The sequence below is a fragment of the Rhineura floridana genome, chromosome 4 (genome assembly GCF_030035675.1).
Source record: "Rhineura floridana isolate rRhiFlo1 chromosome 4, rRhiFlo1.hap2, whole genome shotgun sequence".
Lineage (NCBI taxonomy): Eukaryota > Metazoa > Chordata > Lepidosauria > Squamata > Rhineuridae > Rhineura > Rhineura floridana.
The window spans coordinates 136,427,505-136,440,986 of NC_084483.1; the positions used below are offsets into that span (position 1 = coordinate 136,427,505).

The 13,482-nt window shown below is 40.0% G+C and overlaps 1 protein-coding gene across 5 annotated transcripts in view; it reads right to left on the bottom strand.

The window, feature by feature from the left end:
* Positions 1-10,235: 10,235 nt before the first annotated feature.
* The window catches only part of ARID4B (AT-rich interaction domain 4B), a 141,278-nt gene continuing 138,031 nt past the window's right edge, over positions 10,236-13,482 (bottom strand). For all 5 annotated transcript variants that reach the window (XM_061624525.1, XM_061624524.1, XM_061624528.1 and 2 more), the window contains one exon: positions 10,236-11,998. In XM_061624525.1, the coding sequence (XP_061480509.1) occupies positions 11,868-11,998 (131 nt within the window). In that variant the 3' untranslated portion in view covers positions 10,236-11,867. The remainder of the gene's footprint in view (positions 11,999-13,482) is intronic.

Genomic DNA, 13,482 nt, shown 5'->3' on the forward strand with positions numbered 1-13,482 from the left:
TTGGCCAGAGGCACTCTCTACATTTATGCAAATTTGGGTCTTGGGCCTCTGTACCCCTTAGTCCTTTAAATATTATTTATTCATTTATATCCCACCTTTCTTTCAAGGAGCTCAAGGTGTCACACACACTTCTCCTTCCTCATTTTATCCTCACAACAACCCTGTGAGGTAGGTTAGGCTGAGAGACAGAGACTGACCCAAGGCCATAGCTTCTATACCACTACACCATACTGGCCCTAGCAGTGCCCTTGCTGAGCTAGATGGTCTTGACTGGGTATATGGAAGTTTCTATTCCCTTTACACAGATCTTGAAGTAAGATTAATTGCACAGGGTGGGACTTACTTTCAAGTAAGCTTGCTTAAGATTGCACTGTAAAAAGTACAGTCTGTATGCAAGCCAGCAGAGCACAAGACATGTAACTGAGTGCTGGATTTGTAGGAATCTGCAACTTGTCCGGTATTTGTATGAGGGAGTTTGGGCTGGAAATCCAAACCAACCTCTAACCTGTAGTATTAACAGTGGATGCCAGGGCTGTTGTAAACCATTTTTCCCAGCCACACAACTTTCCTCACCCCTAATGTGCAATATGGGGAATAAAGCACTATATTGGTTCTGGCACTCGCAGGAAAATTTGTTTAACCACTCACAAGAAATAAGTTGCTAATTAGAAGGAGTATGAACTGCCACCTTTGTTGCTACCTTTTGTTTCTGGGTAGAGACAGTGTTGTCCAGTCATAGGTATATTAAAATCCTGGATTTCTCCACTGCTTTTGATGGAGAGCTCTCAGTTCCGTCCAGGGGAGACAAAAATGTGGTGCCCAGGATAAACCTGAAAGTTCCCTATCCAATCAATAAGATGGTTTCCTTCATCTCTTCTCAGCCCACATCTCCGGTGGTAAACACACCCAAGTTGCTTTTATGTTTTTGCCCATGTAATTTTGCTAAATGCTAGGCTCTGCTTGTAGAAGCAGCACGTGTGCATCTGTTGGAGAAAAACAACCAAACGTAAAGTAGTCTAGGAGTTAAAGGGCATCTCGTCATCGCTGGATTAGATTTTTGTTAGGTTCTCATCTCTGCTGCAGTCAAGTGCTGCTCATAAAGTTGCTCCAAGGGTGCTGGTAAAGTTGCAGTGCTGGGTTATCTGCAATCAGGGTGTCCAGTGGATTAGGATTTAGGTCTGCAAACAACATCCTTCAATCTGGAAGGCTGCCTCATCTCAGTGTTTGGATGCTGAGTAGGATTAAAAGATAGGTGCTCTTGGCCTATATAAAACACTTCAAAATTACATCTCACTTAGTTGAAGCCAGGGTAGGGCCAGTGCATGTACAACCCCACCTAAACGAAGACAACAGCAACAAAATTGCAGGGTGTTCAATTTGTGACTTTAAAACTTGCTTCGAGAAGGGGGACGAGATCTTGCTTTTACAACAGGACTGTTTTTAATTCAACCAGAAGGCACGGCACTGGTAACTGGGGCCCTGCAAAAGTGGTAACACTCCACCTACCTGACCGAGCCCATAAACATCCTTCCAAGACGTCCTCACTCAGGGAGGATTTTTCAAGAATGTAATTACCATGTGTAAGTGATGTGATCCTTTGAACCTCCTTGTGATTAAGAGCATGGTGTGCTGCTTAAAGGTGATGGTAAGAGGTAACTTCAGGAAGTTATTCATTTCTGGTAGAAGGTAGACATTCATTATATGCAGGTGAAAGCTTATGAACTAAAACAACAAACTTGTTTTGATGTTAATACTCGCTGGTCTACGACCGAAATAAATTGGATTGATTGATTGATGTTAATAGATCACATACAGGAGTATAGCCATCCTGTCTAGGGGGTCTTATACCCCTTATTTTTTTGAGAGCAGTCTCAGCATGGTACCTATGTCTCCAGAATCCTAGGAGTGAATCAGCATGAAATTGTGGGAGCCACTGAAAAGAGTCTTCTAACATGGTTTCTTATCCTTTTCTGTTGATTGGAGCCAATCAGACGGAAAACTGGTGAGTTAGCCAGAGAAGACTCTTCTCAGCAGGTTGGCTCCTAGGGGCCTCTATTATTGTGGGAGAAGGCTTGTGTGGGAAGAACTGAGAAATGTGGAGATGAGGCCTGAGAGCAAGCAAGCGAGTGAGGGGGCGTGGCATGACTATCATGAAGGGACCCTACACTTCCGACTTTGCCACTACACTACTGGTCACATACGCTAAAATGTAGACACGGGCTTGGGAGAAGGATTATGGAAATTTCTGTTTTTTTATCTACCTCAGGTAGCATGTGCAGGGACTGCTATTTTTTTCTCCTCTGTCTTTAACAGCAGCATAATAAAAATCATTGGGTGAAACATTTCCTGGAATGCCTCTGCTGTAGCTTTGCTGGATTTGCAGTCTATGATAATAGTGACATACTTTCCAGTGTGGTCACATACCAGTGTCTCAAGTTTTACTCCCTTCCCACCCCACCCCCACCCCCACCCCATGGGCCAAATGGGAGTCACAACAATTAACTGTGTTGCATGCCTAGTGCATTTCTTAAATCATTCAAACAAACTATGAAGATAATGTTCAAAATAGGAGGACTATGAAGATAATAAAATGACCTATCTTGTGGTATCAGCATGAAGGTTATTGAAATACATGTGAAGTGCTGTCAACATGTAAAAGCATAATACATATTATAAATGTTACAGACGGTCAATTTTGCCCTATCCCTGCATGAAGTATGTAATTCAGTGATTTTCCTTCTTTAAAAGCAAAGAAATTCTAGTATCAAAAAAACTTTGATTTTAAGGTGCTTACAAATGCTCTTATGCACTAAAAACATGAAAATTTTAAGTTAAGATGGGTCACCTGCATCACGAAAGTAGCAAATATGTTCTTCAGTCTCCACCTGGGGCCCTGAGGGGCCTCTGAATACAGCAATGTACCTACAATGTAAATGTGCATGTTTTAAAATGAAAGGTTGCAGGGGCTGCCACTGTCAATAGTGCCAGCATTTGGGGGGTCCCACAGGAGTTACAGGGCCCCAAATCTGTGCCCCACAGTCCTAGTGGCACTACTGATTATGTATGCTTTATGCTTATGTTGTATGAGAATTTTGTGTCATTTTTATTTATTGAATTATATTTGTGTATTTTACTGATTTTGGCCAATGGTTGATCTAAAAATGTTGATGTTAAGGGAATTGCCAGACTAGACTACAGTAGTGCAAGATATCAAATAAATAAATGATTGGGGTTGGCTTTGAATATTGTTGAGAAACTAGGCTGTTAGCTGGTATCAGTCAATGGGAGGACATATCCAAGGCGGACGAGGGGGGGGGAGCTGGTACAAATTACTGGAGCCCAGCGGTCTGGAAGGGGCCCAAGGGCCCAACTATGTTGCATATGTTTTTGTCTTTCTCAGTAGTATCATTATTTGTCTATTGTTTTTGACATCCATTGTAAAATCAGTTAATTTCAAAGAAAATAATAATGATATAAAAGATTAAAGTGTGAAGATTTTTTTTCACTGGGGCCCGAACCCACTCTCGGCAGCCCTAGCCATATCACCAGTGCTTGAACAGCTGCGCTGGCTCTTGGTTAGTTTCTGAGCTCCATTCAAAGCACTGGTGCTTTTCTTTAAAGTCCTACATGACTTGCCACCTGGGTTCCTGAAGGATTTGAAAGTGAGGCAGGCGGCACTTGGGGAGAGGGCCCTTCTCATTTGTGAGCCATCTCAACTCTGCTTATAGAATGCTCCCCTGGCATCTTATGTTACCATGCTTTAATCTGGACAGAAGCTTTTTAACATGCTTCATTATTGTTTGCTTTTTACTGTTTATATTTTATAAGCTGCTCTGAGAATGCTTTTTATGTTGAAAGGAAGGATATAATTGGATAGAATATACAACTTCTGTGCTTTATAATGCATGTACTCTTATCTTAAACCAAAGTTATTTTATTAAAAAATCTAAACGATGCACCTTGCTATTGGTATGTGCCTTCAAGTTGATTACGACTTATGGTGACCCTATGAATTAGTGACCTCCAAAAGCATCTGTCATGAACCACCCTGTTCAGATCTTGTACGTTCAGGTCTGTGGCTTCCTTTATGGAATCAATCCATCTCTTGTTTGGCCTTCCTCATTTTCTACTCCCTTCTGTTTTCCCCAGCATTATTATCTTTTCTAGTGAATCATGTCTTCTCATGATGTGTCCAAAGTATGATAACCTCAGTTTCATCATTTTAGCTTCTAGTGACAATCTAACACCCAATTATCGGTCTTTTTCGCAGTCCATGGTATGTGCAAAGCTCTCCTCCAAGACTACATTTCAAATGAGCTGATTTTTCTCTTATCCGCTGTTTTCATTGTCCAACTTTCACATCCATACGTAGATGGTCTGAATGATCCTGACTTTGGTGTTCAGTGATACATCTTTGCATTTGAGGACCTTTCTAGTTCTCACAGCTGTCCTCCCCAGTCCTAGCCTTCTGATTTCTTGGCTATTTTTTCCATTTTGGTTAATGACTGTGCCAAGGTACTGATAATCCTTGACAAGTTCAATGTCCTCATTGTCAACTTTAAAGTTACATAAATCTTCTGTTGTCATTACTTTAGTCTTTTTGACGTTCAACTGCAGTCCTGCTTTTGTGCTTTCCTCTAACTTTCATCAATATTCGTTTCAAATCTTTACTGGTTTCTGCAAGTAGAATGGTATCATCTGCATATCTTAAATTATTGATATTTCTCCTTCCTATTTTCATACTGCCTTCATCTCGGTCCAATCTTGCTTTCCGTATGATATGTTCTGCGTATAGGTTAAACAAATAGGGTGATAAAATACACTCCTGTCTCACATCCTTTCTGATGGGGAACCAATCAGTTTCTCCTTATTCTGTCCTTACAGTAGCCTCTTGTCCAGAGTACTGGTTGCACATCAGGACAATCAGATGCTGTGGCACCCCCATTTCTTTTAAAGCATTCCATAGTTTTTCATGATCTACACAGTCAAAGGCTTTGCTGTAATCTAAAGCACAGGGTGATTTTCTTCTGAAATTCCTTGGTCCGTTCCATTATCCAACGTATGTTTGTGATATGATCTCTGGTACCTCTTTCCTTTCTAAATCCAGCTTGGACGTCTGGCAGTTCTCGCTCCATATATGGTAAGAGCCTTTGTTGTAGAATCTTGAGCATTACTTTACTTGCATGGGAAATTAAGGCAATAGTTTGATAGTTACTGCATTCCCTGGGATCCCCTTTCTTTGGAATTGAAATGTATATGGAATGCTTCTAGTCTGTGGGCCATTGTTTAGTTTTCCATATTTGTTGACAAATTTTTGTCAAAATTTGGACAGATTCAGTCTCAGTAGCTTGTAGCAACTCTATCGGTATGCCATCTGTTTCTGGTGATTTGTTTCTTCCAAGCATTTTAAGAGCAGCTTTCAACTCACATTCTAAAATTTCTGGTTCTTCATCATACGATTCCTCCATGAATGAATCTGTCACCCTGGCATCTCTTTCATAGAGTTCTTCAGTGTATTGCTTCCATCTTCCTTTTATTTCATCTTGGTCAGTCAGTGTGTTCACCTGTTGATTATTCAACATCCCTACTCTTGGTTTAAATTTCCTTTTCATTTCTCTAATCTTTTGGAATAGGGCTCTTGTTCTTCCCTTTTTGTTGTCCTCTTCTATTTCTGTACAGTATTGTAATAGTTCCCTTTGTCCCAACATACTAGTTGCTGTATGGTTGCACTTAGGGTTCTGACCGTGTTTCTCTCTCCTTTTGCTTTCCTTCTCTCTTTAACCATTTTAAGAGTTTATTCAGTCATCCATTGAGGTCTTTCTCTCTTTTTAACTAGAGGTATTATCTTTTTGCAGTTTTCCCTGATAATGTCTCTGACTTCATAGTTCTTCTGGTTCTCTGTCAACTAAGTTGAAAGCCTCAAATCTGTTCCTTATTTGATCTTTGTGTTCTTCTGGGATGTTATTTACATTGTATTCTGGCATTATGATTGCTTTGTTGTTCTTCTTTAGCTTTACTCTGAGTTTTGATATTACCAGTTCATGATGTATACCAGAGTCTGCTCCTGGTCTTGTTTTCACAGAAAGTATGGAGCTTTTCCATCTTCTGCTACCAATTATATAATCAGTTTGATTCCTGTATTGACCATTTGGTGATGTCCATGTGTACAGTCTTTTCGGTTGTTCAAAAAATGTGTTCGCAAGGAACAAATTATTGGCTTCACAGAATTCACTAAGTGTTTCTCCTGCTTCGTCTCCTAAGCCCCATTTCCCCACAATTCCTAGTTCTTCTCTGTTCCCTACTTTTGCATTCCAGTCCCTCATGATCATCAGCACATCTTGTTTTGGTGTGTGATCAATTTCTTCCTGTACTTCTGCGTAAAATCTATCCAATCCCTCTTCTTCTGCGTTTGCCGTTGGAGCATAGACTTGGAGGATGGTTATGTTAATAGGTTTCCCACTTAATCTCATTGATATCACTCGGTCAGACCTTACGTTGTAGCTCCTGTATTTCCTAATTGGTTTTGATACATCACTTCTCACTATTAAAGCAACCCCATTTCTTCTTAATTTCCCATTTCCTGCATAAAATATTTTGTAGTTGCCTGATTGAAAATGTCCCATTCCCGTCCATTTTAATTCACTCATGCCAAGTATTGTAATGTTGATACGTTCCATTTCTTGCTTGACAATGTCTAACTTTCCCTGGTTCATGCTTCTCACATTCCATGTTCCTATGGTGTGCGTCGTACAACTCCGGACTCTCCTATCGCATTTGTGCGCATCAGCCTCTGGGCTTCCTTTCAGCTTTGACCCAGCTGTGTCATTAGTCACAGCTCTAATCGTACTTGCTTGTTGTTCTTCCCCAGTAACTCGCTGAGTGCCATCTGACCTGGGGGGGTCTCATCTTTCAGCACTATCTCGTGTTGCATTTTGGATTCTCTGTTCATAGGGGTTTCGTGGTAAGAGGTATTCAGAGGTGGTTTACCATTGCCTTCCTCTGAGTTTGGATGCATCTTAGTCTATAGCACCTTGCTATAGAACTGTCCAAAGCAGTCTTTCCCAACCTTTGGGTTCCCATTTGTTGCTGGACTACAGTTCCCATAATTCCTGACCATTGGCTGTGCTGGCTGGGAGTTGTAGTCCAGCAAAAACAAAAAACTGTGGATCCAAAGGTTGGGAAAGGCTGGTCTAAAGGCAATACATGTAATAAACATATATGATATCCATGTACATTCAAGCAAACTATTGCTACAGAAAACATTGTTTCTTAAAGCAATAAGCTTTGTAGAAGCCATTAAGTACACATCTTTACCAGTCTGTGTCTGTATGGCAAACAGGAGACCCACAGTAAAGTTGTATTAGAGACCCATTGCTAATGTTGGATAGGACACGTGGGCTCAATTTTAAGGACTAATATACAATAAAATACTATTTTGAAGGGGGGGGGACGACCAGAATTGGCTGTTTAATTTAGCTTTCTGTCGTATCCCCTTTCTGAACTTTCTGCCCTGTTACAAATATCCCTTTTTGGGGTTTGAAAGGAAGATAGCTGCGCAAGCTTCAAGGGTGTTTGGATAAAGCAGATTACTGTGACCCTCCTAGACATCTGAATTGGATGAAGCTATGCAAGTGCTTGATCAGTGTGTGGGTGGCAACAATAGGTTGGATCAGGACCAAAAAACTAAGGCTGAATTCTGACAAGACAGGTGCTGGTAGTTCCCAGGTACAGGATATAGGATGGACTTCAACTCCCACTATCGCTGGCCATTGGCCATGCTGGCTGGGATTGATGAGAGTTGGAGTCCAACAACATCTAGAGGACCCAGGTTAGCCATCCTTGCCTTAAGGTGTGTAGTCTGGGGATACTCCTTGATTTTACTGTGTTGCTGTTAGCAAAGTGTGTGCATCTTGTTCACCAGCTTCAACCATTACTGGACAAGGACAGCCTAGTCATAGTTATCCATACTCTACTAAACTCCCATTTAGACTATTGCAATTCCCTCTACATACGGCTGCCCTTGAAGATGTCCAGAAGTTGCAGCTCATGCAGACTGCAGCAGCCAGTGTTTTAATGGGTCTGACTACATGGGACCATATAACACTGATTTGGTTATCACGGAGCCCAATTTCAAGTTTTATTTCTCACATAAAAAAGCTCTGAAAGGCTTGGGGTGTGGTTACCTGAAGGAGAGCCTCTTCACCTATTGTCCTGTCTGAGCTTTGAGATCTGCCTGGGAAGCCCTTCTGTCAATAGATACCATCATAGAGGGTGGTTTTGGCTGGCTCGGAGACTTTCTTAACAATACCGGCCTGGTTCTTAAACACACTCCTACTCAACCCCCTGGTCAGATTGGTGCCAACACTGTGTCCATCCCTTCAGTGCCAGCTGAAAGTCTTCTTTTTCTTTAGGCCTTTGAGTATCTTAGATGTATGGACCTGTAGATTAACATGATGATGGACCGATTGTTTTCTAGGTATTGAATTGTTTATTTATATATTGGCTTTAATTTAAAATCACAAGACAGTATAATGTATTTTGTTTTATGTTTGTGCTGGTTTGATGCTTTTGCTGGGTTAATGTAATTTTAAAAGTTGACACTTGCCTAGAGATTGTCTGTGCTGAAGGGTGTGATACAAATTTTACAAATACATGAACAATACTTGCTGGACTCCTGTTTTGGGGCATTCCAAGGACTGGTTATGAGAGCCTCCAGTAGGCACATTCTCTGACCAGAATCATAGTCAGCAAACAGTATCAGTCCATTGAGGTAAAGAAGGCTGCAGCCCATTTTACATAGTAAAGATCCTGTTAGGTGCTAGTGTGTGAGTACAACTTCAGTGACTGCGCTGGAACTAAACCAAATTTTGGCAGCTAATAGTAAATATTAGAGCCCCACCAGACACTTTTAAAACTCTGAAAATATTTTGAGGCACATACCCCAGCAGAAACGTGCCAGAGGACCTGTGACAGAGGCAGGGGGCTTCTCAGTTGTGTGTTTTGAATAAAATAGACGGTGGGAGAGACTGTAGTTGCCTGCTTGGATGGGGTTGTACTCCCTCTGAAAGAGCAGGTCCATAGTCTGGGGGTGCTCCTGGATCCATCTTTGTCACTAGACGCCAAGGTGACTTCTGTGGCTAGGAGTGCCTTTCATCACCTTCAGATGGTAAGACAGCTGCAGCCATTTCTGGACAGGGATAGCCTGGCCACTGTTGTCCATGCACTGGTAACCTCCAGGTTGGATTACTGTAATGAGCTCTATGTGGCGCTACCTTTGAGGTTGGCCTGGAAGCTGCAGCTGGTGCAAAATGCGGCAGCAAGTCTGCTCACCGGAACAGGGTATCACCAAAATGTCACTCCACTACTGAAAGAATTGCACTGGCTATCTATTAGCTACCGGGCTAAGTTCAAGGTTCTAGTTTTGGTGTACAAAGCCCTGTACAGCTTGGGACCAGATACCTGAAAGACTGTCTTATCCCTTATATACCCAGTCGATTCCTACGCTCTGCAGATACTATCTTATCAGGAGTTCCGTTACATACATCGCAGGAAACGGACCTTAATGTAGTGGCACCAACCCTTTGGAATTCCCTCCCCTTAAATATTAGACAGGCACTATCTCTGTTATCTTTTTGGTGCCTACTGAAGACCTTCCTCATTCAACAAGCCTTTTAAGTCGAGACCTTATCCCAGTCTGCATCTGTGATGGAATTGCTTTTTAATATATTTTTAAACTTTTTAAAAAAATGTTTTAAAAATGTTTTAAAAATGTTTTGGTTTAATATGTTTTTAAGGGTTGTTGTGTTTTAATATATTTTAAAGTCTGTTTTTATGATGTTTTAAAGAGTTTTTAGTGCTTTTGTCTGCCGCCCTGGGCTCCTACTGGGAGAAAGGGTGGGATATAAATCAAATCAAATCAATCAATCATTTACCTTCTCCCAACCACAATGCAAATGAGATAAATTCTTGCCTCTCCCTCAAGCCTACTGTATATGCTAGAGGAAATGGGAAAGTGGGTTTGATGACAAGCACAAAAAGTGGCTGGTTAGCAAGCTAAGGAACCAGATGCAGCCTCATAGATGCCAATGGACGAACACATTCCTGTTAGATTAACTTTAATTTGGCTCGAAGGAGCACTTATATGATTTGCCCCAAAAACAATTGTAATGACCAATACTTTAGCTAAACTAAGTTTATAGCTGATGCTCCCGAAAACACTGAAATGTCTTAATGAAACTGTTAGAAACAGAATCCAGTATTCACAAACTATGGCATTTTATTTCGGAGGCCTTTGCTTACATTTGTACAATATATTACATAATTCCATTGTCCGCAGAACCTAATATATATTTTATAGCTTTTCTTTATATGCCTTTCCTTCAATGTTTGTCAACAATTTTTTACAGTCCTGTACATATCTGAATAGCTTGAAACCATTTTCAATAGTTACCTTTAAGCACACACTAAGACTGAAAATGCTTTTCTTAGAAAAGTCAAATGTAAAGATTCTGACACTCTAGCATCTACAAACAGAATGTTTGAAATTCTTACATGTTGTATTGCCAGAAAAAGAAAAGAAAAAAACATGCCAGCCCCCATAAGCCCAGCCAAAAAAATTACACAGAACTACAATTAAAACAGAAAAACAATCTGTACAATAAAGTACTGTGTATTAACAGTGCCAGGTATTAAATAGCTTGAATGAACACTTCCGCAATATACAAATGTCTTACAAAGTTGTGTAATTAAATACAAGTGCTAAACGAGAGAGGGCTTGGGATACATACAACATAAAGTCAATAGAAGTGAAAACAGTTGAGTTGATTTTGGATTTTGTACAAGGCAATTAAAAAACTGTATCTACCACTCAGTTAGCTATTTATATTATAAACAACTATCCCTTCTGTGGCAATGTTCTTCTCAACACCCATGAATTATATTAACATAGATTACTCCTTCTTAAAGACCTCTCAGTTGTAGCACATAATAAAATAAGCATTACAAATGAAATATTTGTTGCTTTAACTGAAAAGAAACTTTTACAAGAAAACACAAAAATATAAGTGTTATAATTCATTATGAATAAATATACACTTTAAACTGGCTAAATACAAACTTTATACATTAAGATTTAATACAGTTTGTTAGCCATTTTCTTCCTTTTTCACAATGTGTTTTTATCAAAATTAAAAAAAATACTGATTCATAGAAAAATGGCAAAGTACAGTAGTTTCATTCCAATTCATGGGTTATTCAAAAACCCACAGTAACCTATTTAGCCTAATTCAAACCTGTAAACATTAGCCTTTTAAACAGAATCCTTATATTTGGTTATCAGGTCTGATGAGAAACATCCTATTGACGGCAGGTTTGGAATTAAATTACATGTGCTTGACTTGTACAGTTACAGCCACCATAAGGTGGCTTAGTTAAAAAACAATTATCTTGTAAAAATGAAAATAGGTTCATTTTTCCTAAATAATGGAAAAATATCAAATGCTCCAGCTTTAACAAAATACCAGGGAATATGTGAACAGTAAGCCATTTTAACACATTAATTAGGCCTACCTAACAACTGTATGCTTACCATATCGATCTACCGGCAGTGAATAGCCTTCATTTGCCACAGTGGAAGGCCTTCATCTCATTCAACACACAATTCCCAGACAAGTTGGAAACAATTATTGCTTGAGGAAAAGCAGTTTCTTGTACTTTTTCTTCAAAAAAAGTGCACTTAAGTGCAAAGTTAGCTTGTCAAGAAAAATTTAAATACAAAATAGTGCTTGTCTGAATTTTGTGCCACTGTGCAGTATAAAAAGTGGCTCTCAACAGCCATTAAGTGCAAAGTGCTTAGGCAAGTCTTGCTGTCACCTGCACTCAACTGACATTCCATTTTGTGATGAACTTGACATGGGTGGATCCGCTAAACTTAACATAACGGCTGCTGTAATGGAATTGGAAGAAGGTGAGGAAGATGATGATGATGTGGTAGCAGCACCTGTAAGACAAAAAAAAAAGACTCCCTGAAAACAATTGTTACTTAAATCAAATAAAACTGGGACATATGGGCATTTTGTATACACCTTCAGTGATTTTCTAGTCTTCAATGATATGTATAGTCTATTATGTAATCTTAAGGAGATTTACAGTCCAATCATATATGTTTATTCTGAAGCAAGCCCACTGCTTACTCACAGGAAAGTGGGTAAGACTGGAGCCTTAGTTTTGCTTTGCTCCACACAATCTGAAATGCATTAAGAAGGTGTACCTAGACCTTGCAGTGGATCTGTTACTAAGTTTATGTAGGCTTTCACACTGAAGAAAAGCTCTATGAAGCTCTGTCTTGCAACACAAGGAAGACTAGTAGTAGATAATCAACTTGTCTGTCTAGTACAGCCTTTCCCAACTAGTGGGCCACCAGGTGCTGCTGGACCACAACTCCCATCAGCCTCAGCCAGCATTGCCAATGGTCAGGAAAGATGGGAACTGTGGTCCAACAACATCTGGTGGCCCACTAGTTGGGAAAGGCTCGTCTAGTATTTTTGAAGTATTTTGTCTTTGATCCCAAATTTAGTAACGAAGTAGTAAATTTCACTAAAATCAAAGGCACTTACTTCCATGTATTTAAGGTTCAGGGTATTTGTCAGAAATGTAGTAGTTTTACTTGCTTCAGAGTTCATTTCCCAGATGGGTTTAAGACTTCTCGGTCAGGCATATCCCATGTTCAAATGGGGTATGTTATCTTCCAGTTCAGGCATTACATTTGAAGCAAGACAAGCAGCAGAGGTGAGGGAAATATAATCTCAAGATCCACTTCCCATCACACATAGGTTCACACTTTGTTTCACAATCATTCCTTTTTTGTGCATTATTATTACAGACATAAAATATTAAAAATATAATTTCTAGGGTTCCATGAAACCCAAAGTGGGGACATACAAAATGGGGATGGCTCAGTTCTCTATGGCTGCAATTCAGTTTTATGTAACAACAACAACAAAAAGGTTGCAATCTGGGACATTGTTGAAAGATGGGAAATGTTAGCATTCTGTGGTGTGATTTTCAGTAGCAATTTTAGTACTCTGTGGTGTGATTTTCAATGTTAAGCAGGCCACATTTAAGTGGCTTGGCTGCTAAGCAAGCTGTAAGCTTTTTCTTGCTATCTAGGTACGTTATGTTTATTTATATGTCACTTTTTGCCTCAAAGGCCCACAAAGCAACTGACAGAATATTAATACAAAAACAATATAAAACGGCAAGATCACAAAATGCCCAATCACACTGGATATACATTCATGAGCTACATTCCTACTCTCACCAGATACAACTCCTCAGCATTCCACCTCTCACTTGGAAGCCAGCTCAACTTACATTCCCACCCTCCAATCTCTCAGCTAGGAGCAAGCCCATCCACAAACAAATCCCGGGGTATGTTTGTCCTCGACTACATCACATCCTGAAGAAGAGGCTTTTGGTGTCTCC